At 33.4% G+C, this 26,289-nt stretch overlaps 3 protein-coding genes across 3 annotated transcripts; 2 read left to right on the forward strand and 1 right to left on the reverse strand.

Annotated features, from left to right (window-relative positions):
- The first annotated feature begins 716 nt into the window (after positions 1-716).
- Positions 717-8,779, forward strand: LOC112326913 (cytosolic sulfotransferase 15-like). The gene is made up of 2 exons (XM_052451181.1): positions 717-1,770; positions 8,465-8,779. Exons 1-2 carry the CDS (start codon positions 895-897, stop codon positions 8,576-8,578), a joined length of 990 nt encoding a protein of 329 aa, XP_052307141.1. The 5' UTR covers positions 717-894; the 3' UTR covers positions 8,579-8,779.
- Positions 8,780-14,378: 5,599 nt separating this feature from the next.
- LOC112326892 (uncharacterized) lies at positions 14,379-15,634 on the forward strand. The gene is made up of 2 exons (XM_024597279.2): positions 14,379-14,565; positions 14,839-15,634. The coding sequence occupies exons 1-2, from the start codon at positions 14,481-14,483 to the stop codon at positions 15,084-15,086; spliced, it is 333 nt and encodes a 110-aa protein (XP_024453047.2). The 5' UTR covers positions 14,379-14,480; the 3' UTR covers positions 15,087-15,634.
- Positions 15,635-18,320: 2,686 nt separating this feature from the next.
- Positions 18,321-25,801, reverse strand: LOC18111146 (KH domain-containing protein At1g09660/At1g09670). Its single transcript, XM_006389442.3, has 8 exons — positions 25,673-25,801; positions 25,396-25,550; positions 22,920-23,005; positions 22,106-22,245; positions 20,760-20,894; positions 20,569-20,685; positions 18,950-19,093; positions 18,321-18,855 (listed from the first exon to the last, which is right to left on the reverse strand). Exons 2-8 carry the CDS (start codon positions 25,497-25,499, stop codon positions 18,697-18,699), a joined length of 885 nt encoding a protein of 294 aa, XP_006389504.1. The 5' UTR covers positions 25,500-25,550; positions 25,673-25,801; the 3' UTR covers positions 18,321-18,696.
- Between the last annotated feature and the right edge of the window lie 488 nt (positions 25,802-26,289).

The following is a 26,289-nucleotide window of genomic DNA, read 5'->3' on the forward strand; positions in this document are numbered from 1 at the left end:
TCAACAACAAAAAGTATGAATCTACCTACGCCGGTCGACCATCTGGTTTTACAAAATGAACCGCTTGATTGGTTGGTTAATTAAACAGTAGATTTTGCAACTGTCTCAATCAGTCGATGAAACCGGTCGATCAACCGGCAAGAAAAACATTAGATTACAGAATAAACCAATAGACCGGAATTAGATGCAGTGTTAATTTATGGGGTTGCTCTGCCGGAAAATGTAATCAAAGACCCATCTGTGTTAAGCTTGAAGTCCAGTCAAACATAGCAGTCTAACAAGTAACTGTGTAGCTAGAAAACTCGTTTCCAAAAAGTTCCCAGTCAAACATGAACGTAAAGTCGCAACACAGCCCACTAGACAAGAGTACAGTCTTTTAGAATTTTGCTAAATATTCAAGCTCTATGACTCGAAGAAGTAGCCAGGAATGTCCATTGCAAGACTCGATCGAGCAAGCTCGGAAACACAATATCCAAAACGATCATTAGCCGTTTATGGGAGATGCACAGACACTTCTCATGTGTATAGTGTCCTGGGGTTGGAAAGCATGCCGACTGAATTTTTTGGAAGCCAACTTGAGGTCGAAACTTGGCAAGCATTGTTCGTGTTGATAGAGACAGTACTAGTCATGCTACGACTTTTTGTGCTCTTACCAAAATGAGTTTACTTTGAATCAACTCTAAGTGAATTCAACCCTTGCGCATGCATATATGGTCGCAGAACCACCTTCCCACCCACCCACGAAGGTTCAAGCCTGTTTACAAATCCCGACCATAATACCTTCAATGATATATATAAGACATGCTGTGATCTCAAGAATCAAGAAACTCTACTCCTCGTATTTCATTGTTTTCTTGAATAATCTTCTTCCTTGTCAGTGTGATTCTTAGTTTGATGGAGTGTGTGGAAATCACTGTAGAGGAAGAGCAGAGAGATGAAAGTACCCAGGAGTTGCTTCAACACCTCCCAACAGAAATAGGTATGGGAGGCAATCTTCTCTATCTATACCAAGGATTCTGGTGTCCACAGGTATCAATCAAGGGCATGATGTTGTTTCAACAACACTTCAAGGCACAAGAAACTGACCTCATACTTGCCAGCATTCCAAAATCAGGTACAACTTGGTTAAAGGCCTTGATTTATACTATAGTTAATCGCTCCCATCACTCTCTTGAAAAGAGCCCTTTGCTCACCAATGGCCCTCATGGGGTGGTGCCCTTTCTTGAGTTTGATATCAGCTCCAAAAACCAGTTTCTGGAACAAGACAAGCTTCCCGAGCCTAGGATTTTCGGAACCCACTCACCTTACACGGCACTCCCGTGTTCGGTCAAAGATTCTGCTGCTAAGATTGTGTATGTGTGTCGGAATCCTCTGGACATGTTCATTTCCTATTGGAAATTCAGTGTCAATATCCCGAAGGAGAATGAGAAACACCTTTCACTAGGAGACGCTTTTGACAAGTTCTGTCAGGGACTTCATGGCTACGGTCCATTTTGGGATCATTTATTAGGGTATTGGAAGGCAAGCTTGGAGAGACCTGATAAGGTCTTGTTTCTGAAATACGAGGACATTAAAAAGAACAATGTCCCTAGCATCAAGAAGCTGGCTACCTTTCTGGGGCTTCCTTTCTCTGTGGAGGAAGAGAAGCAAGGTTTGATAGAGGAAACATCAAGGCTATGCAGCGTTGAAAGCATGAAAAACCATGAAGCAACCATGACAGGCACAGGCCCTCTTGGGATCCCAGCTAGTGCCTTCCTCAGGAAAGGAAAGGTGGGAGATTCACTGAATTATCTAACACCCTCAATGGTGAGCCGTGTGGAGAATCTGATTCAAGAGAAGCTCCAAGATTCTGGTCTCTGCTTCTGTCTGTCTAGCACTTTCCAAAATAGTGCTTGACTTGAGTTCAGATATACAGCATTAATGTTATTGCTGTATTGATCTATATTTAATGATTGAAAAAATAAGATATCTATAGAGAATAAGTGATGAAAGAATTGAAATGAGAGGAGAGAAAGTCAAATCAACGATTTCTTGTTTTATTTTCTGGATATGCATGTGGAAGGAACCTATATATGGAGAGAATGGAATTAACTTTCCGTCACTCAAAGAACTTTCATCTGTTTTTGCATGGTTATCATGCCTAGTCAAATTCATGATTAGATAAATTCAAAACAGCATAATTTCTAAAAGAATTAAAAGTAGAAAATGACTTCATTTTAATTTTTCTTAAAAAAAAAACATGTTCTTTTCTGGGTTTTGATTAGATCATGGCTAGATCTATTAGGTTGACCAAATCAACTCTTCCAATTTATTTTAATATAAAATCCTATTCGGATCAAATCTTAGGTTCACAAGTCACTAAGTTAATCGATTAGGTCAGGTTTTATAATTATATATTTTTATGACAAGCTATATTTTTGCTTAAATTCATAATTTTGAAATTTGATCTTTTATAGATTAGAACTAGATAGGTGGCTCACACTTTATTGCGGGCGGGCTGGTTTTTTTATAATGTTAAAAAATGATTCTCAAGCGTTGCCATCGTGTTTAAAAGAAGGGGAAAAAATTAATGTTCATTCAATTATATGATATATTAAACAATAACAATAAACGAATTGAATCTTAAAAGAAAACGTGGTAATGATAACCAAAAGAAAAGGAACCTTTCTTCATGGGGAAAAAATCACAAAGCCGAATTCCAAGATAACCCTTAAAGGACAAAATAAGAAATGACAAAATAAAATGCAGTCAACCCGAGTTAGCATGCTAAACTTGTAACCCTGGTCATGAGGTCTCTCCAGCCTCAAAGAAAACAAATTGAAAAAAATAATGAAAAGAAACCTAAAAAAAATAAAACATTTGCAAAACTGGGTAAAGTAGCCAAAGCTCGCATGTAAAACCTCTGGGTGAAAAATTATAAATTGACTAGTTTCATGTAAAACAAAAAGAAATACATTTGTAACTCTGGGTTGTATTGGCTATTGATAGAGAATAGCTGGATGTTGGGTAATTCGTATGGAATTACCAGTTTGATTGTTGGCTATTTAAGAGGGTTAGCCGAGTTTGAGGTAAAATTATGAATTACCAAATTAAAAATTAAGCAATGAGTGTTGGTTACAGAGGTCCTATAAGTATAAGATTAATAAATTATGAATGGGTTATTAATGTTGATATATAGTAAGTTGGCGATGAAAGATAATTTGATATATTTTGAAGACTTGTGAACATAATAGTTTTATCATCTTTAATGTGTTATCTTCCGTATTTCTTATAAATGTTATGTATACAGGTTTTTCACGAGGTGATGCGGAGCGTTAAATATGGGCTTTGTGTATTAATCTGTTTATTTTGTGGGATGTAATATATTTGCTTTATATGTAATTTGTATTATATGTAGATTGTGATTTATGTATCATGAAAATGTTTGCTTTTGGTACTTATAAATTTAAAATGTATGAGTAAAGAACTAATATTATTAAACTATTCAAAAAGGAATATTTAGTAATTATAATCATGCATGTTTAAAAGATGGATGCATGTTAATGTAATAGTTAGTTCAATATGAATCTTTTGAGTTTATAATTGTTTGTAATTAATGTGTTATTTGTTGATGATATAAGGTTGAGAAAATACAATGAAGTATAGTTATGTGAAATATTATTTGATGAGATGGGATATGATCCAGGATGGTTGGATCAAAGTGAAAGTTTTGAGTATTGTGATTGAATGAAGTCTAGTCGATAACTTAGTAACATCAGAAAATAAAGAAAATTGTGCTGAAATTTCAAAAAAAAAAATCCCATAATCTTAGACATACTATCCAATACTTGACATTTTAGTAAAGAAATGTTTGATATTTCATGACATTATAATTTGAGGGTGTTACATCGCAAGCTGGATCATGCGATTGGGTTAACCTAATAAAAGGCAAAACAAGAAAAATGATGAAGCTTAATTTTAAATTGAACCCAATTTTAAAGGACAAAGTCGAAAAAAAATTAAAAAAAAACTCCAAAAAAATAGTTGGGTTAATCAGTTAAACCTGCTGCCTGGATCATGAGATCAGGATAACTTGATTGAAAAAAAACCAAAGAAAATCATGAGGTTCATTTTTCAAAAAAAATCAACATCAAAGAATGAAATTGAAAAAGAAATAAGTGAAAAAGATGATGCCGATCCAAGTTAACTTTTTAAACACGTGACTTAAGTCATTAAACCAGAAGCACCCCATTTGAAAAATCATGAAGTCTAATTTCTAATAAATAAAATATAGAAGGTTAACATATCTTAATTTTAAAAAGAACCTAGTTTTGAAAAATGAAATTGAAAAATGATATAAAAAGAGATTCTAAAGAAATTATCTGGTTAACCGACTAAATTTATTGACCAGGTCATGAGACTAGAATAACGTGATTGAAAGAAAATCAAAGGAGATCATGAAGTCTATGTTTCAAAATAAGCAACTTCAGAGGATAAATTGGAAAAAAAAATAAGTGAAAAAAATGATGGCATCTCGTGTTGACTTTTCAAACCCGTGACCCAACTCACTAAACTGGAAGCACCCCATTTAAAAAAATCATGAAACCTAATTTCTAATAAATCAAATGTTGAAGGATGATAAAGCTTAATTTTAAAAAGAACCCAATTTTTAAGGAAAAAATAAAAAAAAAACATATAAAAAAATGACTTCAAAAAAATGATTAGTTTAACCAGCCAAACGTGCTGCTTAGTTCATAAAATCAGGATAACTTGATTGAAAGAAAATTGAAGAAAATCGTGAAGCCTATTTTTCAGAATAAATAACGTCGAATGATGAAATTAAAAATTAAATACAAAAATTTCATGTTAACTTTTCAAACTCGTGACCCAAGTCGTTAAACCAGAAGCAACAATTGAAAAATCATAAAATCTAATTCTCAATAAATCAGACATCAAAAGATGATATTTTAAAACAAAAATTATAAAAAATATCAAAAAACAAAAAATAACAATTAAGATAATGAAGACCAAATGTGAAATAAAAAAACAAATGAGAGACAGTTTAAAATTTTAAATTGAAGGGTAAAAAAAAAAAGTCCAATTCATAAAAGAATCTAAAAAAAATCAAAATTAAAATAAAAAAAATGATGACCAGATTTGAAAAAATAAAATATCATAATTATAAATTTAATGATAAAATTAAAAATAAATTGAGGTTTGACAAAAGAGTTGAAATATCGGATAAATTTTAAATTTTAAATGAGAAACATGGTTTCAAGGGGAAAAAAAAAATAGAAAAAAATATTCCATTTACAATACACCGTGGCCTAAACCACCACAAGTATCGCCGTATGTTAAAGCCATGGCGCTTCCAACGCGGTTGTAGAAAGCGATATTTAGGTGCTAGATGACCCCATAAGCCCAAAGGGCAAGGCCATTCCCTCACGCCGCCTTTGTTTTAAATGTATTTATACTTGTTAAACTACTAAAATGCCCCTCGATTATAGCCATTATAACAAAAAACAATGATAGAATAAAGAGATTTTGTTTTCAGGAATAATTTAGCCATTGTAGCTAAAATGCCCCTCGATAAGCTAGCAAAGTGATTTTTTTTTCTTTTAAGGAGGTGATACACTGATTATATTTAACCGGAACAAGTCCCTGGCCGCAGATGCTATCTCCGACCGAGCAAAGGGCCTTGTTAATAAATACCTAAATAGGCGTGTTCTTAGTCTAGCCAAGATTGCCCATTCCCTGTCCTTCAAGTTGCGCTACGGAGCCCCCTTAAGATTCAAGAAAGAACGGATAGGTCCAGCAGAGGGAACTTCACGCTGCCATTGGAGAGAAGATGCAGCTGATAGCTAGACAGAGAGCTTATTCCTACTAGAAATTTGGATAGGACTAACAGCAGCTGGGAAACGAGAGAGAAGATGCAGCTACCTTTTCAGGATCTTGATATGGTAAATACCTTTCATATATTCTTGCATGGTTTTAAACCCGGCATGGTTTATGATCTATGCGGGTGGGTTAGTCCAAGACGATTCACTTGGTTCATATGATTAACTCTCAGATGCTGTTTGGTAATGTGGTTGCGGATGAGGTTCACCCGCAATCATATATTTGAGTGTTTGGTAACAAAGAAAAAAGTGATTTTCATTGGTGGGACCCACCAATTTTAACTGTTGCACCACAGGTTTGGAGAAGCAGCATTTGGTAATAAAGTTGTTTTTTTTTTTTTGAAAAACCAGTGCAGTTAATTTATTTCACTCGCACTGTTCACGTGAACATGAACTTCTAATTTTTTTTTGTTTTTTTAAAAAATTAGTTTAAGGTGAATTAAATTTACTCGTACTGTAATCTCAATTTTATTCCTGATAATATGTTACCTAATTTTATTGCACGCTCAAAAAATCATGAAAACTGTAGTTCTTGTCGAATAAATTTTGGACGTAATGAAATTGTAATTTTTTTTTAAAAAAATTGAGTTTTACTTGAAAACTAGTATTTAATATTATTTAATAACACTATATAAATTAGAAGGATATCGTATGATGACATAGCATTTGTGAAATTTGATCGCAATTCCAATTATGTTCTTGTCGGGTCCGACCCAGTTAAAAAAAATTCAGTTTTTATTTTTATTTTAATTGTGTTTTATTCATTAAATTAGAAGGATATCGCTTGATGACGTAACAAAAAATTCAGTTTTTGTTGTTGCGTGCTTAAGAAACCATGAAAAATATAGTCATTGTTGGATATATTTCGTATGTGATGACATTGCATGTAGTTCAATGGAATAATAAATAAATTTTGATATCAATATTATTTATTTCATGATGTAATAATAGTAGTTAAATCTACAATATTTAAATTAAAAATATTTTTAATTATTTTATAACCTCAATTTGAAAAGCATTTTTTTAACCAAACACATTAAACTACTTTTTCTTCAACCTTAATTTCAACCACAGTTTTAACCAAACACCTATTTTTTCAAACCAACCTCAACTAAAAATATTTTTTATAAAACAACTTTTTTCAAACCACAACCACAACAGCAACCGCAATACCAAACACACTCTCAACCTAGTTTAATATAAAACTCAATTTGGATAGGCCTCAGATCAGTAAATTATCGGATTAACTTGCTGGGCTGAGGATAAATTCTATAACAATGTATTTTTGTGATAAATTATATTTTTGCTTACATATATAAATTAAAAAAAGGTTCAAGATTTGATCTCTTATAGATTAGAATAAGTTGTCGATATTAATTTTGTCGGGGTCGCAACTTGGCAAGCATGATCGTGTTGATAGAGACAGCACTAGTCATGCTACAACTTTTTGTGCTCTTACCAAATTGAGTTTACTTTGAATCAACTCTAATTGTGAATTCAACCCTTGCGCATGACCGCAGAACCACCTTCCCACCCACGCACGAAGGTTCAAGCCTATTTGCAAATCCCAACCATAATACCCTTCAATGATATATATATATATATATATATATATAAAAGACATGCTGTGATCTCAAGAATCAAGAAATTCTACTCGTCATATTTCATTGTTTTCTTGAATAATCTTCTTCCTTGTCAGTGTGATTCTCAGTCTGATGGAGGGTGTGGAAATCACTGTAGAGGAAGAGCAGAGAGATGAATCCCAGGAGTTGCTTCAACACCTCCCAACAGAAATAGGTATGGGAGGTAATCTTCTCTATCTATACCAAGGATTCTGGTGTCCACAGGTATCAATCAAGGGCATGATGTTGTTTCAACAACACTTCAAGGCACAAGAAACTGACCTCATACTTGCCAGCATTCCAAAATCAGGTACCACTTGGTTAAAGGCCTTGACTTATACTATAGTTAATCGCTCTCATCACTCACTTGAAAAGAGCCCTTTGCTCACCAATGGCCCTCATGGGGTGGTCCCCTTTCTTGAGTTTGATATCAGCTCCAGAAACCAGTTTCTGGAACAAGACAAGCTTCCCGAGCCTAGGATTTTCGGAACCCACTCACCTTACACGGCACTCCCGTGTTCGGTCAAAGATTCTGCTGCTAAGATTGTGTATGTGTGTCGGAATCCTCTGGACATGTTCATTTCCTATTGGAAATTCAGTGTCAATATCCCAAAGGAGAATGAGAAACACCTTTCACTAGGAGATGCTTTTGACAAGTTCTGTCAGGGACTTCATGGCTACGGTCCATTTTGGGATCATTTATTAGGGTATTGGAAGGCAAGCTTGGAGAGACCTGATAAGGTCTTGTTTCTGAAATACGAGGACATTAAAAAGAACAATGTCCCCTGCATCAAGAAGCTAGCTAACTTTCTGGGGCTTCCTTTCTCTGTGGAGGAAGAGGAGCAAGGTTTGATAGAGGAAATATCGAGGCTATGCAGCTTTGAAAGCATGAAAAACTATGAAGCAACCATGACAGGCACAGGCCCTCTTGGGATCCCAGCTAGTGCCTTCCTCAGGAAAGGACAGGTGGGAGATTCACTGAATTATCTAACACCCTCAATGGTGAGCCGTGTGGAGAATCTGATTCAAGAGAAGCTCCAAGATTCTGGTCTCAGCTTCTGTCGGTCTAGCGCCTTCTAAAATAGTTCTTGAGCTTTACTTTTTCTTTTTTAATCTTTGATGTATTGATCTGTATTGATGATTGAATCTATACAGAATAAGTGATGAAAGAAATGAGATTTGATGGGAGACAGGCAAATTAATGATTACTGATATTTTATTTCTTGGATATATGCATGCGGAAGGAACCCACAGGGATAATGAAATTAGCTTTCCTTTGTTTCTTTCTCTTTTTTTCTTTTTTTTCCTTGCATAGTTATAAAATCCGGCTAAATTTATTATCGAAACTCCAAGTTAAACGGGTTAGTCCAAGGCAATGCTTTTTCAAGATTAATCTTAATTAACCGGTAGTAGATTGGCTCACTTGGTTGATATGATCATCGATATAAAATTCAATCAAGGTAAACTCTAAATCGGCAAATTTTATCGAGTTAACTTGTTGATCTAAGTTATAGTTAACGATGTATTTTTGTGATGAATTACTATATTTTTCTTACATGTATAAATTCAAGAATGTTCCAAATTTGGTTTGTTATATATCAGAATGATCAGTTGTCAATATTTGACCGGTGCGAATGGCTCAAGATGATAAACATGATCGATGTCTGTAGACAGCCATGGTTACCCTCCGAGATGCAGAGCATGAGGGGAAGAGGGTGAGTCGTTCGACCCAGCTATCGAGGCTGCTAGGGAACACGAGGGACCTACCTAGTCACTTGGTGTGCAGCTAGGCTCGTTAGGTCACCTGGGATTCGAGCTGTACAGCCGGGGTTACAGGTTGCCTCCTCCCCAAGTCTTAAAACGTAGAAACGGACAGACATTTACACAGTACTCTAACCCTAGAAATCAATTTATGGAATTGCTGAATGCTTTCCTTTGGAGTCATGCTGATAATGGTATCTTGGTGAGATGGGTCCACGCCACGAGTAACAACTTGTGTCCACTCACTTTGCTCTACTTTGGTGGCTTTGTAGGCAGGATAAAGGGACTTGGGCTTTTGTTTTTTTATCGGATTTTTCATTGATATCGTATTAAATGCCAATGCCCCAGTTTACCAATGGCGAACCTGTGGCCTAAGCCGGTCTAGATAGAAGAAAAAATTGCCCTAGTCTAACTCGACAAAAAAACCTCGAGTTGATATGTGATCTGGGTAAGATTCTATTAAAAATCCATTGATTTTTTTAAAAATAATAATAGTCAAAAGATGCTATTCTAGTCTCTATTATCCACGAACCTGAGTTTGATTTTAAAACTATGAATGTGAGGAGCTATTACTCAAAATAAATTTAAAATGAAATTGTATACCTTCTTCAAAATATATAGAAAATACAAGGAGGAGACTGTTGCCATCTTTTCTATATATCCTGCTGAATCAGTTCCCGAACGAACGCGACCTTAGTATTAGACTTGGAAACTGCAAATTCCATGAAGAGGGCATTAACTGTGTCTTGTACATTACTAGTTAGTTCGAGAGCTAGTTTTGGATTAATTTTGCGCGCAGGCTCGCTTTGTGGCGCCTTCTCGGAGCCTTTATATATTATTACAATATATATGATCCTTATTGTTAATTATCAGTATCAACCAAAACATATATAGTTACGTAGAAGGTTTTTCAAATCTGTGTCGAAGTTTTGGACTTGTTATCTGCTTGAGTGTCTTGTAAGGCTGGTGATGGAGGCTCTAGCTTGGTCGGACTGGAGGCATGTTGCTGGTTTCCATGGCTACTTTTTGGTGAAATGGGTCCTTGAGTACATGCACTGCTTGCATGCTTGCTTTCAGCTCCTTCTTTCTTCTTCCCTGAAGTTCTGTGCTTCGGTTCCTTCTTCCACCATTGAAGTGTCTCTTGCTTCATAGAACCACCACTGCAACAACTTGAGCCGCTGCTATCATCATCGTTAGTTTTTGAACCACCACCGCTCATGCACACAATATACACGAAACGCTTCTGTTTAATTACAAAACAATATCTATTTGCTCGAAATATTTGTATATATGCTCGCTGTATATGCCACGGGGGGCCTAATTTCTTTTTTAAAACATAAGACAAAATGTCTAGCTCAATAACGCTAAGTTTTGTGGCATTTTCGTTAAACCTGAAAATATAATTTTGTCTAATTTTTTAATAAAAATAAATTTTTATATCAACGTATCTCTTATTTATCTTAGCTAATATAATATTTTTAACTGTAAACATTATTTAAAAACATATATGATTGTTAAAACAAGTTTTTTTTTTTAAATAAATATCAAGATAATATGTCCATATATTTATGTGATTGAAAAAATAAAAAACTTAAAAATATAATAAAATCATGTTCCAAATCATTTAAAATATTTTAATAATAAACATCAAATTTCAATTGAATTTTCATAAACAATTTATTATTAGTATATTATTATTTATCAAATACATAATAACTAAAAAACAATTACTAAAACTCAAATAAAATTTTATAATAATATTTAAAAACTATGTTAAAACTGAAGAGTAGGTGAATCCAATAATTGTTTTTCAGAATGTCAAAAAAAACCAAAAGAAAAAGAAGACAGAAAAAAACTATCAAAATGTTTGTCCCAATGCTTGACCTTGTTTTTTTAAAAAATTTAAAAAATAAACGATATGTTGTTCATCTTTTTTTTTTAAAAGAAAAAAAATGATACACGACAATTCATTTATCATAATTTAGAAAACAAACATGTTTATTAGCTCTTGAAACCCGTAAAGTCATGGTCGTCACGTGTGAATGAGTTGCGACTTGGATTTGTTATAAAATAATTAAAAAATATTAACAATATCTAAATGGTGTGGGGGGAATCATTGTTCCCCCACACCTAAATCACTGTGGATTACAACAGTAATCCACGGTGTTTTTTCCTTTTTTTTTCCAACTTTGCTTTTTTTATTATTTTTTTTTTTCATTTATTTTTTAAAAAAAATTATCTTTATTTATTTTACTTTTTAAATATCGAGCTGGTTAAAAATTCTGCTTTGTAATTTTTTTCCTTTAAAATACTTTGGATTGCTACGGTGTTTTCTCACGTAGTTTTTCTTTTTTATTTTTTTATTTTTCAAAATTATATTTTTCGATTTTTTTTATATTGAGCTGATTGAGAATTTAGTTTTGTAATTTTTTTCTTTAAAACATTGTTTATTGCTACAGTGTTTCTCCGCATGGTTTTTCTTTATATATATAATTTTCTCCGAAATTATTTTTTTTATTTTATTTTTTAATATTGAACTGATTAAAAATTACAGTTACAATATGTGAGGAAAGCACTGTAACTTTCCTCGCAAATTACTGTGGATTGCTACAGTGTTTTTTCTCATATAGTTTTTTCTTTTTTTGTTATGTTTTTCCCTAAAATTATCTTTGTCAATTTTATTTTTTAAATATTAAGCTGGTTAAGAATTGCAATTACAAGTAAATACAAGTTTTTCCTCACAAAACACTATGGATTGATACAGTTTTTCCTCACATGATTTTTTTCCAGTTTCTTTTGTGTTTTCTTTTTTGTAATATTTTTTTCCAAAATTATCTTCGTCGATTTTATTTTTTTTAATATTGAGTTGGTTAGAATTTAGCTTTGTAATTTTTTTTTGCTTTTTATTAACAGAAAAGCTAAATCATGTGGCGAAAGCACTGTATCTTTCCTCCCAAAACACTGTGGATTGTTACAAATCATTTTATTCAGTCTCTAAGTTTTGATCACCAAGACAATTTTTTTTCCGTCAGGAAATACTGGTTCTATCATATATTTAGTTTCTATTACTTATCTAGTGTTGCTTCATAATTATAACACTATTAAATATATTTATTTTAGAAACCCGCGGTAACGCGCGGACATACATATCATATAATATAAGGTGAATCTGGTAACAAAATTTTTGAAGTGTAAAAAAAAGTGAAAATCATCAAAGAGTAGCCTTGTCTTTATTTTTTAATTGAAGGGGTGAACAGACTTGTTGTCCGACACTTATTTTTCTTAGTAGAAATCTCACAAAGGCGGAGTAGCTTGCACCACACCCTTCAAGATGACAGCCACCGTCGCCGTCGCAGCAACAGCAGCCACCGTCGCAGTCATCGATATCAAGGATATAATTGCTCATTGCCTGTTTTGTAAGAAAATAAAATAATATATATATAAGAAAAGTACTGTAGAAGAAAGGGAAGAGAGACACAAATAAATAAATATATAAACCAACTATTCTATACTATTTTTTCTCTAATCTAATGGATTATCTTGGATTATTTATAAATGAGACGATTCCATGTTATTTGTGATTTTTGTGGTATTTAAATATAAAAATAGAATTAAATAACTTTTAAGAATTTATAATTATTATATCTTAATTAATAATCTCTTCATTCTTATTTTTATCCAAACTATAGGTGAGGAGAGATTTACATATTAGTATTTCTATATGTTATAATATTAGAATTGTATTAAAAAAAAAAAAAGAATATGATCGTGTGGCTATTTTTTATTATTATTTTTGGGATTCCAAGCACAAATATTTGAAAAAACCAAACAAGATATACAATTTGAAAGAATAAAACTCGAGATTTGTACAAGGGATGAGAAAAAAAATAAAAAACTGATTAAACCGAGAAAATTAAGAAAAAAATAATCGAAAAAACCGAACCGTGAAAAACCGATTAAAATTTTAAAAAAACCGACCGGTTCGGTTTCGGTTTTATAAGCCTAAAACCGAAAAAATCAAACCGAACCCAAACAAAAAACAATCAGAAAAAAACCGAGCCACGACGGAAAAAACGGAGCCAAAACCGAAAAAAACTGAGCCAAACCGATTTGAACCGGTTTTGTTCTAAAAAAACCGAAACCGGTCGGTTTGAACCGGTTTCGATTTAAAAAAATAATTCGGAAAACCTGTTTGGCTCAGTTCGGAAAAAAAATCAAAACCGAACCCAAACAAAAAAAATAAAAAAAAACCGAGCCAAACCGGAAAAAAACAGAGCCAAACCGAGCCAAAACCGAGCCAAACCGGAAACCGAGTCAAACCAGAAAAAACCGAGTCAACCCAGTTTGAACCGGTTTTGGTTTTTTTTAAAAAAAATCAGTTTAATTATTTTTTTCTGATAAAAACCGAACCGAATCGAAAAATAATAACCCCTGTGCACAATATTTGAGGCTTGCCAGAGGTCAGATCTCTTTGCTTTCTTATGTTCAAGGTTTTGCTAGAGATATGCCGAATTTCCATGGAGGACTCCAGCTCTATTTATAACTTAATCATAATTAATGATCTTCATACGAGGAATAATTAGTATTCAATCCCAGACTTCAATTTTATTAATTATAGAATATTAATAACATGATTTTCTTAGGTCAAATAACTAATTGAATTTAAGGAAAAATAAATATGGATTCCTCGTTCATTTGTGGTAAGTCAACCTTATTATTTACATCTATATTTTAATATATATATTAAATTAACTTTAAATCACGAGTTTATTAGAGGGATAAAACCAATTTAATAACTGACATTAAAATTATATATATATATATATATATATATATATATATATATGCTAATTTGATCAATTTATATCTGATTGATTTAAAACTTCATGCTTATTTAAAGATGTGATAAACTAGATTTTTATGAAAATTTAATTTTTTTATTATAAATTAATTTTTTAGTATTTTTTAGATTATTTTAATATGTTAATATTAAAATAATTTTAAAAAATAAAAAATATATATATTATTTTAATAAATTTCTAAAAACAACACTAATATCAAAAAAATTAAAATTAAAAAAAATTCATCTTAATATATTTATAAAAACAATCGTTACCCCCACTTGGGAACACCCCTTTCTTCTTTCATTCATTAGAATTATTAACAGTTAACACCCAATTTTGCACGCTTCGCTTTGAGGCAGGGAGGCAGAAAGAGAGATATGAGTGGATTTTTAAGAAGAAGAAACAGATCTTCTTTACTTTTTTCGTTGTTCCTCCTCTCTGTTCCTCTTCCTTTCTTTTCAGGTTTGTTTCTCTCGGATCTTTCCTTCTCCCTCTCCTCTTTCCTTTTTTCTTTCTTCTTTACCATATTTACTCAAATCTTTCATCACCAAACGAAAAATAAATGCTTGTATTTCTCTTAATTGGGCATGATTTATTTTTCCTTTTAAAATAAATGATAACGCTTCATTTTCCCATAGAAACCATTGAAAAGGGAAAAAAAATGAAGGCAATGCATGTAACTTTCAGGGAATTCTATCAGGTTTTCAGGTTTATTTTTTTTTTTCATGTTTGCAGGTATAGCCGATGACTCATCTGGGGCAAAAAATGGCACTATGAAGTCTGATAAGCATGCTGCTTCTACAAACAATACTGGGATCCCCAAGATTGCCATCATTTTTGTTTCCATGGTGGCAATAGGGTTTCTCGCTTTTTTCCTTTTCAAGTTTTGGCAAAAGAAGAAAAGAGAAGAGCAGTATGCCCGTCTTTTGAAGTTGTTTGAAGAGGATGATGAGCTTGAAGTTGAACTTGGCCTTCGGGACTGACTCTTTTATTGGAGAGATTTTACTGCTTTTTACCTAGGTTTCGACTGATTGCTTAATGTGTAAAATGTTGCTCAAAGTTCACATCAAAACATTAAGCAATAAAGCTAGCACTTGCTTTGAATGATAGTATTTGTCTTGATGTTGGGTGCCCATCAACCTTATGTTCTGACCTTGGTAATGTTGTGCAGGCTTGAAAGAAATTTGTTCGGAGGAAAAGTTGCTCCTCTGTTGCCAAGATTGAGCTGTGGTGATCCCTGTGTAGAGGTTAGATGATCTTCCAATTGAATTGCGTAATATTTGTCACTTTTCATGAATTTGAATTCTTTGATTACTTAGAGAAGATTAGATTCTTCTTTGAATAAGTTCCGAGGGTCTCATTCCCAGTTTGTAAAAATGATTCTTTGTTCTGATGAACATTGAAGTGTGTAAGAATCATGCATTTTGATGCAAAGCATCTTGAATGCATATATTAAATGTTACTAGAAAGGATGAGTGGATGTAAATTCTTCGATTCTAGCTGCTATTTCGAGCTATTTTTTCTCCCATAATGGATGTGTGTGCCTGCTGCTCTCTGGCTCTAGACTTATTTAGTTTCTCTTATCAAAAACAATGAAGAAATATGCTTCAAATGTTACAGCCTTAGATGCTAGCTGTGAATGAATATAAACTGTGCCAGTGCTGTTCATTTACAGGGATATGCTTCTAATGAGCTTGAAACTTCATAGATTCTGAACTTTTTGTGAATGAATTTGTTTTTTATTTACTTCCTTTTCCTTTTCCTTTTCCTTTTCCATTTCTTCATGATCTTGGAACTTCATGGATTCTGAAAATTCTCAGGTGAGAATGAAAATGCTTGTTGGCTACATGCATTGTCGGTCCGGTAGGGAACTTGTTCTTTGTGGTTGAAATTTCCCCTGTACACATTTTGTGTCTCCCATCAGCTGCTGAGCAAATTTTTATGAATTTACGGGGCAGCATTTGGTTGCTGAAATTTTTTTACCTTTGAAGCTTTTTTCTGCTTTGCATCCAACCCAAGAAAATGACTTGGATATTCTTGGCCTTGTTTTCAACTAGGGACAGATTGAAAAGGTGAGCATAAATTTTTTGGTAAACTGTATTTTTTTTCCCTGTAGACTCATCAATTCCCCGTTTATTTCCTTATAATTTAAAAATTCTAGTTGTTAGATTAAAACTTTGAAAAAACTCCATTCTTTTCCCTGACCATTTTACTTAAGTTTTAAGCAGAGGGAATGAAGGTGAGCAAGTCCATATTTTTTTGAATGGTTTGATTTTTATTTTTATTTTTATTAGGTCTTGAGTATTTTTTTGTTAAATATCATCACATATTTCAAAAGAATTAAGAGGATACGAGAAAATAAGAGAAAAGGAATGGAAAAAAAGAGGAGCTTTTCCTTAGATTTGTTAGAATTTTCATATCTAGGGATTAGAATTCCACATGTTTCACAAAATAATAAATGTGGTCTGTTTTCTTTAAAAGTTTCTCAATCATGAACAAAAAGCTTACTCCATTGTTAACCCTCGAAAGAGAATTTCTCAACACAAAAAACCTTCCTCCCCCTAAAATTGCGATACACATGGTTCATTTTCTTTAGAAAAAAAAAAAAAGACAGAAAAATGCAAGCTGGTTGCAACCCCAGAGGGGGTGGTGTTAGTTGTGCTTGTAGTTGTCAGATTTATTCGAGAACTGACTTGAAAAAAGGATCAAGTTACCTGGTCACAAGGTCAGTTTTCAAGCATGTTAACTCAATCAGATTTGAATCTAATTAGGTTTGACGTACTATTCCTTTGTCAAACAGCAATGTTAGAAAACCTCAATCTTGTATGCGGTTAGTCATTTATATATGTTTGGTTAAAATCATAATTGAATAAAAAGTAGTTTAATGTGTTTAATTAAGAATGTTTTTCAAATTGAGGTTATAAAATAACTAAAAAATATATATATTAATATTGATGGTTTTTAATTTAAATATTATAGATTTAACTACTGCTATTACATCATGAAATAAATAATACTTTATATAAATTTATCCAACAAGAACTACAGTTTCCATAGTTTTTTTAGCGTGCAACAAAATCAGGTCAAATATCATCAGGAACAAAATTGAGATTACGATCAAATTATATAAATGCTACACCATCATGTGATCTCTGTCAAATTGATGCAGTGTCATTGAATAATGTTAAACACTAGTTTTTTTAAATAAAATACAATTAAAATTTTAAAAAAAAATTGGTTTTTTTTAACTGGATCAGACCCAGTCCAATATATTTAGATTTAGATTAGACCTGTTTAACCATTAACAATGAATTCAACCGAACTGTGCAAAGTAAACAGTGCAAAATAAATTAAAAACTCATTTTGCACAGCTCAGCTAAATAATAAATTATAATTTACTTTGCACAGCTCGGCTAAAGTTATAATTCACTCTACGGAACGCGGGCATTGAAGCAGTAATATTGAAGCAGTAATTTTTCACTTTTGTTAAACCTGAAACAGCCGAAGTATGGTGGGTTCCACCAAAAAAAAAATTGTTTTTTAACTTAACCAAGCATCAATTTTTATGGCATTCAATCAATTTTACCCGCATCAATATTTATGGCATACAATCGAGCACGTAATTGTCATCCTACATGCAAGAATATCATCAGCTATTGCAGCATCGGGTGAAGAAATAGGTCAATTTGGAAAAGTTATTCCTTTTGCTATCGATGTTAAAGAACTCTTCATTTTGCTGAGAATTTAATGACCTGTTAAGATTTAAAAGCTTATTCACCAAGATACAAGGGTGGAAAGGAACAAGCACTTAGTTTGTCTCAGCAAGACAGGACACTGGTAAAATAAATAAATAAAATCCCTCAAGATTGATCATATTCTTCAATCGAAGGAAGAAAAGGGCCTGTGAAATCAATGGATTCCTCTGATAATACATTCAACAAAGCATAGCCAAAGATTGATAACGATGCCATTGTAAAAGTATAAAGATGCCTGCTTTAAACACTGTCATTCAACTGGAATCTTGTTGAGACATTGAAAGCAAATAAAATATAAAAGATTCTATCACTACAAATTTAAAACCTTTCACCGCTTCTCTTTCTTGGTTTGCTTCTTTTAAATTCATTAGATTATAATCAAGAATATATTATCTATAGATTATTTCCTTTGAATTTCAAAAAGAATAGCCCGGGATAAAGGTGAAAAATATAGCAGTAACATAGAACTACAAGCAATTGTAATGATATAGATGTTACTTGTGCGAAGTCTTTTACATGACTTGAAATAACCTAACTGAATTGTTGATTATTAGTTTATTTAACTAATGAAATAGATAATTCCATGCTCAAATGAATAATACATGAAAAGAATAGAGATTATTTGATATATGCTAGAGCACATTGAACAAAACTAGTGACAAAAGATAACCTATGGAAGATTCCAAGCAATCATGCCCAGAAGAGAGGAGCTCGTTTGCTGACGGTCAAATGCTCAGAGCCTCCAAAGCTCCTCCCAGCTTTCTGGGTATAATGCATCAAGAAGCCATTAGGGCTCCAATCAATCAGTTGCTGTCATCAAGCAATGAATAAACGGGGTTTATCTTCCTGTCTTGGCTCGTTTCATTCCTGCAGTGTTGAAGGGTGACATGCTTGGGCTCATGCTAGGGCTCATGCTCGGGCTTTCCTCCCTTAGTGTCCCATTTAGCAAAGCTAGTTCCCTTAATTGTTGTTTCTTATAGTTATCAAAGGATTCATCCTGCAGAGAGAAAGCATGACAGTCAGAAAAATCAGAAAGCTGTGGCGGGGCCAAGAATTTAACAGCAAAATCAATTAGTCATTCGTGTCCATACCACAGGCTTCAGGAGGCTTTCTAATATTGTTATTGCATGGTCCAAGCGGGCATTCATTATATCCTCTGGAAATTCAGCCTCCACCAACACATGCAGTGGTTCATTAAGGTGCTCATATCCAGGTTTATCTTTAAGTTTTTCTTCCTGGACAAAACTCATAGTCAATCATTGGACTTCCTTGTGCAGTCAACAAATCATTTATCAAAGGAAACCATGACTACTACGAAACAAAAGCTTTATCTTTCAAGAGAGTTGAGAAATATTAACTGAAGTTCCCTTCTGTAACACATCAAATAAATGGTATGCTTCGAGGCCTTCAAAAAGTGACTACATTAAATACTGTGATTCCTAAATCCGAGTAGAATATCTTTACCAAAGAACACAGATGAATAAAAAAAAATAATAACATATGAAACTGAATCATGGAAGCTCCATCTCGTTTATATTCATATTTCTGATCAGCTCATTTATAGTCAGATTACCACTCCTGGTCATCTGATCAACTCATTTATTGTCAGATTACCACTCCTGGCCATCAACATAAAATACCAACTCTCCTAAATGAGATGTGAAATCCTGAATACAGATGACACACACTCGAGCGTGCACAAAGCTCAAAGTAGTAGTATTAGATATTCTTTAATGGAAACTGGACCTGTATACAGCTTTAACCCAAACAAAACCAAAAGCGGGAACCAGTTCAGCCCATAGGCTCAACCTTCCAGCCTTTGGACCGAGTTACCAGCAGAAACTGAGGTGCTAACAAGATAAACATTGCATTTACATCTTCCTGGTTTGTACAAATTTCAGTACTAAAGTGGCCAATTTACCAAACTCGGGCATCAAAAACCAACAACCAACCATCATATCAATTCATCATAAAGTAAAACACAGATGGTCATTGTGGTAGTTTACAGTGCAAAATGGAGGAGAATACGAGTAAGAAACCAAATTAAGTCTCCTTAATATAATTTCAACAATCCATACATAATGAAATGTGAAGGGGGGAAACAAGACAGAACAGCCATGATCGAAATAGAAATAAAGGCTAGGTATTATACCAGGAAAAAAAATTGTGTTTTATGACTCCTTCCATGTACACTAACACAAATACCAAAACCAACCACAAACAACATCAATATCCAGTTACAACTAGATGTGTCGCATATCTGTCATGGGAACCATGGCTTGACTTGGTAAAAACTATGACTAAGGAGCAAAAACTGATCAAAACTTTCATAAATACGAATACGAATATAAATATTCAAAATGAAAAAGACATCACTATTAAACAAACTTCGCAAAGAGCTATTAGTTGGATCACAACAAATTAACATGTCCCTTTCAGAAAAATTCCATTAGGAGAAAAATAGGATAATAAGACACAGCTACCCATTTCAGTAAGAAAACGTGGAAATCAATGTTACTTGAAACACAAACAGAAAACAGAAATTTCAATTTCAAACATGATATAGTACATGCAAGTAGCAGCTATAGAGTCATTCACCAAGAGTTCACTTCCGATTCTCCGTGAAGTGCAACCTAACTATCTAATTAATGTAAAATGTACTTCTTTGTCAATTGAATTGAAAAGGGAAAAAAACCATAGTCAATCATACCTTTAGAGAATCCTTTACAGAGCCCTTGCCTCTTATATACACCCTACATTCTGTCAAGGCTTCAACTCTTTTTAAGGAGTTCCCTCGTGGTCCCAAGATTCGGCCAACAAAATTATACTGCCAAATTTGGGTTAGCTAGAAATTATAATTAATTCCAATCTCCATTACTTCAAGAAACATCTTTGACTTACATTTGGATATTTGTCAACAGGAACATCGAGTCTAATTACTCTCTTCACAACTGGCGTACTTGAAATTCCAGGGACCCCAGGCCAACCCATTGAAGCAGCTGGTAATGAGGCCATTCTTTGAAGATGCCCATTCTCCTGTAGTAAGACATGACATGTTGGTTGAAGTATCAATTATTTTGTTTCAGAAATTACAACTGATATGTCTTAGTTTGCCTGAAGTGAGATGATTTGGGGCATGGGGAGAGGAGAATTGTTTTTCTCAAGCAAACAACAGAAGGGTTTTGTTCAAGATGGGGCATGGAAGTTAATCCAATCCTAAACAACTCCCTCCCCTCAATGAAATACCATGTTTCTTTTCTTCTAACAGGTGGTAACACCACAAGTCAAATAAAATTTCCTCAGGAGATGCACTTAGACAACCAAAAAGGGTAGTCCAGGACATTTTCCAAGTGATCCAGATATCTGGAAAAAGCAGACAATCATTGAGTTGCTAATGATATTCATTTGCAGAAATAATATGATGGGGGTTCAGGTTATCATCCTTAGGACGACACAGACATCAGTTTTATAATTTTATCCAACATGGGTACCCCCAGTAGAAGTCACCTCCTCATACGATGGAACTTCATAGAATTTTCTTGCAAGTTCAAACAATTTATAGTTTCTCAAGGACATATGTCCGAAAGAAACAATATAGTACACTGCTTAAAGAATCAGGAGAGGGTAAGAAGTAGTTGGATACCATTCACACATTGATAAATTTCAAGCTTATTGCTTTTATGTCAAGCACTCAAGGTCAACAAACCATCCCATGTGATCAAAAGATGGTTTTTCTAATTCCCATAAATCTTCAACAATTTCTAGTTCATTGAAGATGACTTGGTGGTATTACCTTCTGTACAGTCTTATGTTTGCACATTTTCTTCAGTTTCTCAAGGAGAAATGCACGTTAGAGAAATAATGAAGGGTCAAACTACCAATTTCCAATAAAATTGGAGGTAATATGATAGCCAAATAATTGATATATTAGAACATTTGAAAGAATGACACAATCGATAATTGATATGGGCAAATATTTACAGGAATGAGTTAAATTGAATGGCTTGGAAGCAGAACATCTCGAGCACTTTTTGTAAGATTGGATTCAATAATGCCAAGTGTTATGCTCCCAACAAAGTTAACACATACTGCTAACAACCCCTGCAGTAATAGCTAGTAAAAAACACAAGAATGCCAGATAGCAGGATCATCATATGGCAGTTAAAAAGCAAGTCAGGTAAAATTTATTTCCTGTATAGCATACCAGGAGTATCCAAGTCGGGCACAAAATCACAAACTCGCATTACCTCTTTTGGCATAGCAGACCATCCCTCCAAATCCATCGGCCTTCCATTTGGATGCTGACCTAATGACCTAAATGGACTCTCATGTTCATATCTTTCATGATCTACAAAACCTTGATTGTAAGCTGATGCCCGTCTGATTTCTGAAGTGGCATTAAAGTACAGCAACTAAGTGTGTAGTTTAAGAATTTCTAGCAGATCAACTATGGAACTATGATGTATCACTCAAACATACACTTGATGTTTCCAACAGACAAGAGCAAGCGTGTGCTATAATAAACACCATAAGACAAAGCTATGAATGATGTCTGATGTGTTCCTTAAAAACTGATAGTTCAAGAATTTCCAGCAGATCAACCACGGGCATCATGATTTATAATTCAAACATATACCGAAAATTCCAAGCAGACAAGAACAGGCAAGCTGATAAACCAAAACCACCAACTTCAAGGTAACTATATATGTACCAAAAATCCATTATGCAATGGCCTCCGTGAGACAGTATTCAGTTTTTCATAAATTGACTGCTGCAAGATTTCCCTTCCCATTTGTGTGTAAAGTACCCAATCTAGGCCCATCCATGTAACAAAACAAATATCCAGCATGCAATCATCTACTTAAAAATCATAAAACAAACAAATAAATGATGATTTCATGTACCAGTATAGCATGCGCATCCACATGCAGGTATGTATGCAAACCATGCACATTGATATAGAAATTGCCAAATTCAAAAGATAAGAACACCTGTGATGCTACCAACAAGAAATCATGTATATACAGCATGTATCATGTAAGATAAGTTTGATTCAATAACCTTGGTAAAGAAGTCTGCAACAAATTGGTAAAACTTGCACAAATGGCCCCAACTTATGCTTCTCTGCTAACAACTCGGCCAAATATCTGCATCAATATACTACTCAAATCACATATGGAAAAACTTGTAAAAAAAATGGTCATGGAAAGAAAATAAGCATCCGAGTATTTACAGCAAGATTAGCATTGTGGGTATGGGCAAACTTGTGATGAAAGACATACCACGATTCACAATGAACATAACAACAGCTATTTAGATAGTAGTTTTTTTCACATTTGAACTGCAGTAGTTGATGTATATTTCAGTGGCATGCAGACAGATACTCTTACAATCATTCACAAGCATTGACTCTGTGCAAGGAAGCACGAACAGATATAACAATTCTAATACAAGCTCAGCAATCATGGTTTTAAATATCAGCCATTACATTACGCAACCAGCAAATAATTAACAGAAAATCTACATTAGTGGTTTTTAGTGTTAATACTCATACACACTGCATCACATACTTAGTGGCATATATCCACCGGCTGATATATTGAAATATTCTGAGACCAGCTGGTATCCAATTATTCCAACACCTAGTTTGTCAGTTTATGTTCCCATCATCCTCTTTTTTAGTTTTTTCACCTCTTAGCTCCACACTAGGGTCTCCATCCAATTATTTCACCAAAATTTGTTATTCTAGGTCTAAATCAAGTTTGAACCTTGAAATATTAGCTTAAAAAGTCAAAATATAACTTCTTTTTGTTTCTTTCTTTTTTTGAGTTGAAGATTTGAAGACTTCTTCATTGGTACAAAGTTGTTAGGAACTCGCATTTTTTGGCATGCTTCATAACTATATGATTATAAATGAAATTGTTAAGAAGTTGATTTCCAGCAGTGATGGCCATGGCAGTTATTTATGCCCAACAAAGGCATCTTCAGCGACTGTCCCTAATTTAACCATGCTACTAACAGCTTCATATTGTTTTGCTTTGGCCATGGACAAATTTAACCAGGCACTATGCTATGATTTTACTTAAATCTATAGCTCCTAGTTTCAATCTCTTCACTGCACTCGAGCACCAAAGCACCCTGCAAATTTAGGGTTGTAATTATTTTCTGTAATTTACTCAAATCTCTAGCTCCTATTTTCAATTTCTTCACTGCAGCTGGAGCACCCTGCAAATTTAGGGCCTTTATTTGGACTGTGATACATATAAGGATGATTGTATATCCTAATGGCCATATAAGATCTTGTCCCCTGTAACTGCTTCATGTGTAGTAATGACGGGGAGATAAAAGTATCTTCTGTTCAACCATTTAGTAGCTTTATATATGTGGAATAGGTTTTTCACTTAATCAAGACCAATTACAGGTGGAGTGGAGGATTTTTCCATTGTTCAATGATTAAGGGAGGATCTTCTTCTTCCATGGAAGGATTCTTATCCTGATTATCTCTATAAAAATTACGTTTTATCTTGCATCATTCTTTCTCTCTTCTAATTATATATTCTTCTCTTTACCTGACAAATAGCTTGAAGAAGTTTAGTCATATTAGGAAATAAAGGTCCATAGAATGAGCCTAGCTAGAACATAAATGATACTTTATTCAATTCAGTTGAGTAATTTGATTCCAAAGAAAGCAGGCAACTCAACTCAATCTAAACAAATAACAATGGACTTTTCTTTTTAAGCCCGAAAATGATGAAAATGATTATTGTTTTCATACGAAGCAAAGTGATGTGAGGAGAAGAATAGCACCATAATGACTTGCAGATGCTTGCAACTTAAACACCAAAATGAAAAGAAAAAAAATCAACTTTTAAGAAAGAAAGAGCGAGACATGTCAATTAGAACAAAAGGAAGAACAAGACATTTTCTCAAGAGCAAGATAAAACACGGAAAACGTATGAAGAAACATTTGAAAAAACATCAATGTATGGTGATCCTTTTGACAAGAGAGAGTGAAACACCACGACAAGAAATATTCCCCTAAATCCCCTAATCAACATGTGGTTTCGCAGTAAAAAAAATATTTCCTAAAGTTCACTCTCAAAAGAGAACAAAAGAAGGAATTTTTCTTCAATTTTGATAACAAAACTTTTTCAAAATAGAATTTCCAATAAACAAGAATCAAAGACAATCTCTTTCTCTTAAATACCAGCATGATAGTTTAAAAAACCATAAAACTCCTTCATTTATGTTCCTTCTTTCCAATCCCATTATCAGATACCCACAAAATGAAAAGAAACACCTAGAAGAAAGAACCCTGAGCACAATACCAACACCATGATCCACATAAAATAAGTCAAAAATTAAAAAAAACACTAATGATAGCAAACCCCATATAAAGGAGGACTCAAAAATCCATGTATGCAAGCAAAGGAAAACAAGCAAAAGAAACAACCAATAACAACAAGAGAACAAAGATCAATTAGCACGACAATTAAACATGAGGAGTGAAAACGCCAAAAGGGCTTAAAAAACTAACCTTTCAAGATCTGAAGGAAGAGAACTGGACCTCTGAGGAGTAGCATGGTGGACTCCAGAGGGAGGGTACTGAAAGTAACTCCCGGATGGAATTCTCTCTCCCATCGCACAACCACACACACATACAGAAAAGGAACAATATTACAAAGTGTGTAGCTGTTTAAACACGAGAACAATAAAACATCAGGACAACTGTGACACTGTGAAAACAAGTCAAGACATAAATGAAACAAAAAACAAAACAGAACCAAGAAATGAAAAGAAGAGAGAGGGCTTACTGGATGTCGATGGGAGCAGAGAGGCAGCTAGAAAATGAGTGCTTTGCTTTCAGCCTCTCTCCTCTCTTGCCTTTTTATTGTATTGTTGGTTGTTGGGGATGAGATGGAGGAGAGTATGAAAGGGCTACAGTTTGTTTTTTTTAATATATTAAAATATTTTTTTATTTTTTATATTAATTTATTATAATCATTGGAAAAATACTAATTTTATATTTTTTTAAAAATAAATATACTTTTAAAAATATTTAAAGACAGAAACTATAGCACTTTTCAATGGTTTTTATTAAATTATATTTGATTTATGATAATTTTTATGATTATGATTTGAAGAAGCGAGTTTAAAACATAACTAAAATTTATGATTTATTCAAAATTATAGTATATATTAATTAATTAAATATTTCTAAAATTATAATTATAAAACAAATAATTTCCACCGCCCTACTTGGCTTTATCAAATGGATCCGCTTTGTTGTTTTTGTTGGTGGATCTTTCCACATGCGGTGGACCTTTCCTGTTTTCTTTTATTTTTCAAGGAAAAACTCTTTTATTATATATATATATATATATATTATGAATTAATAAGTTGATATAAGTCGATATGTAGGTGTAATATT

This window comes from Populus trichocarpa, chromosome 3 (assembly GCF_000002775.5).
Source record: "Populus trichocarpa isolate Nisqually-1 chromosome 3, P.trichocarpa_v4.1, whole genome shotgun sequence".
NCBI lineage: Eukaryota > Viridiplantae > Streptophyta > Magnoliopsida > Malpighiales > Salicaceae > Populus > Populus trichocarpa.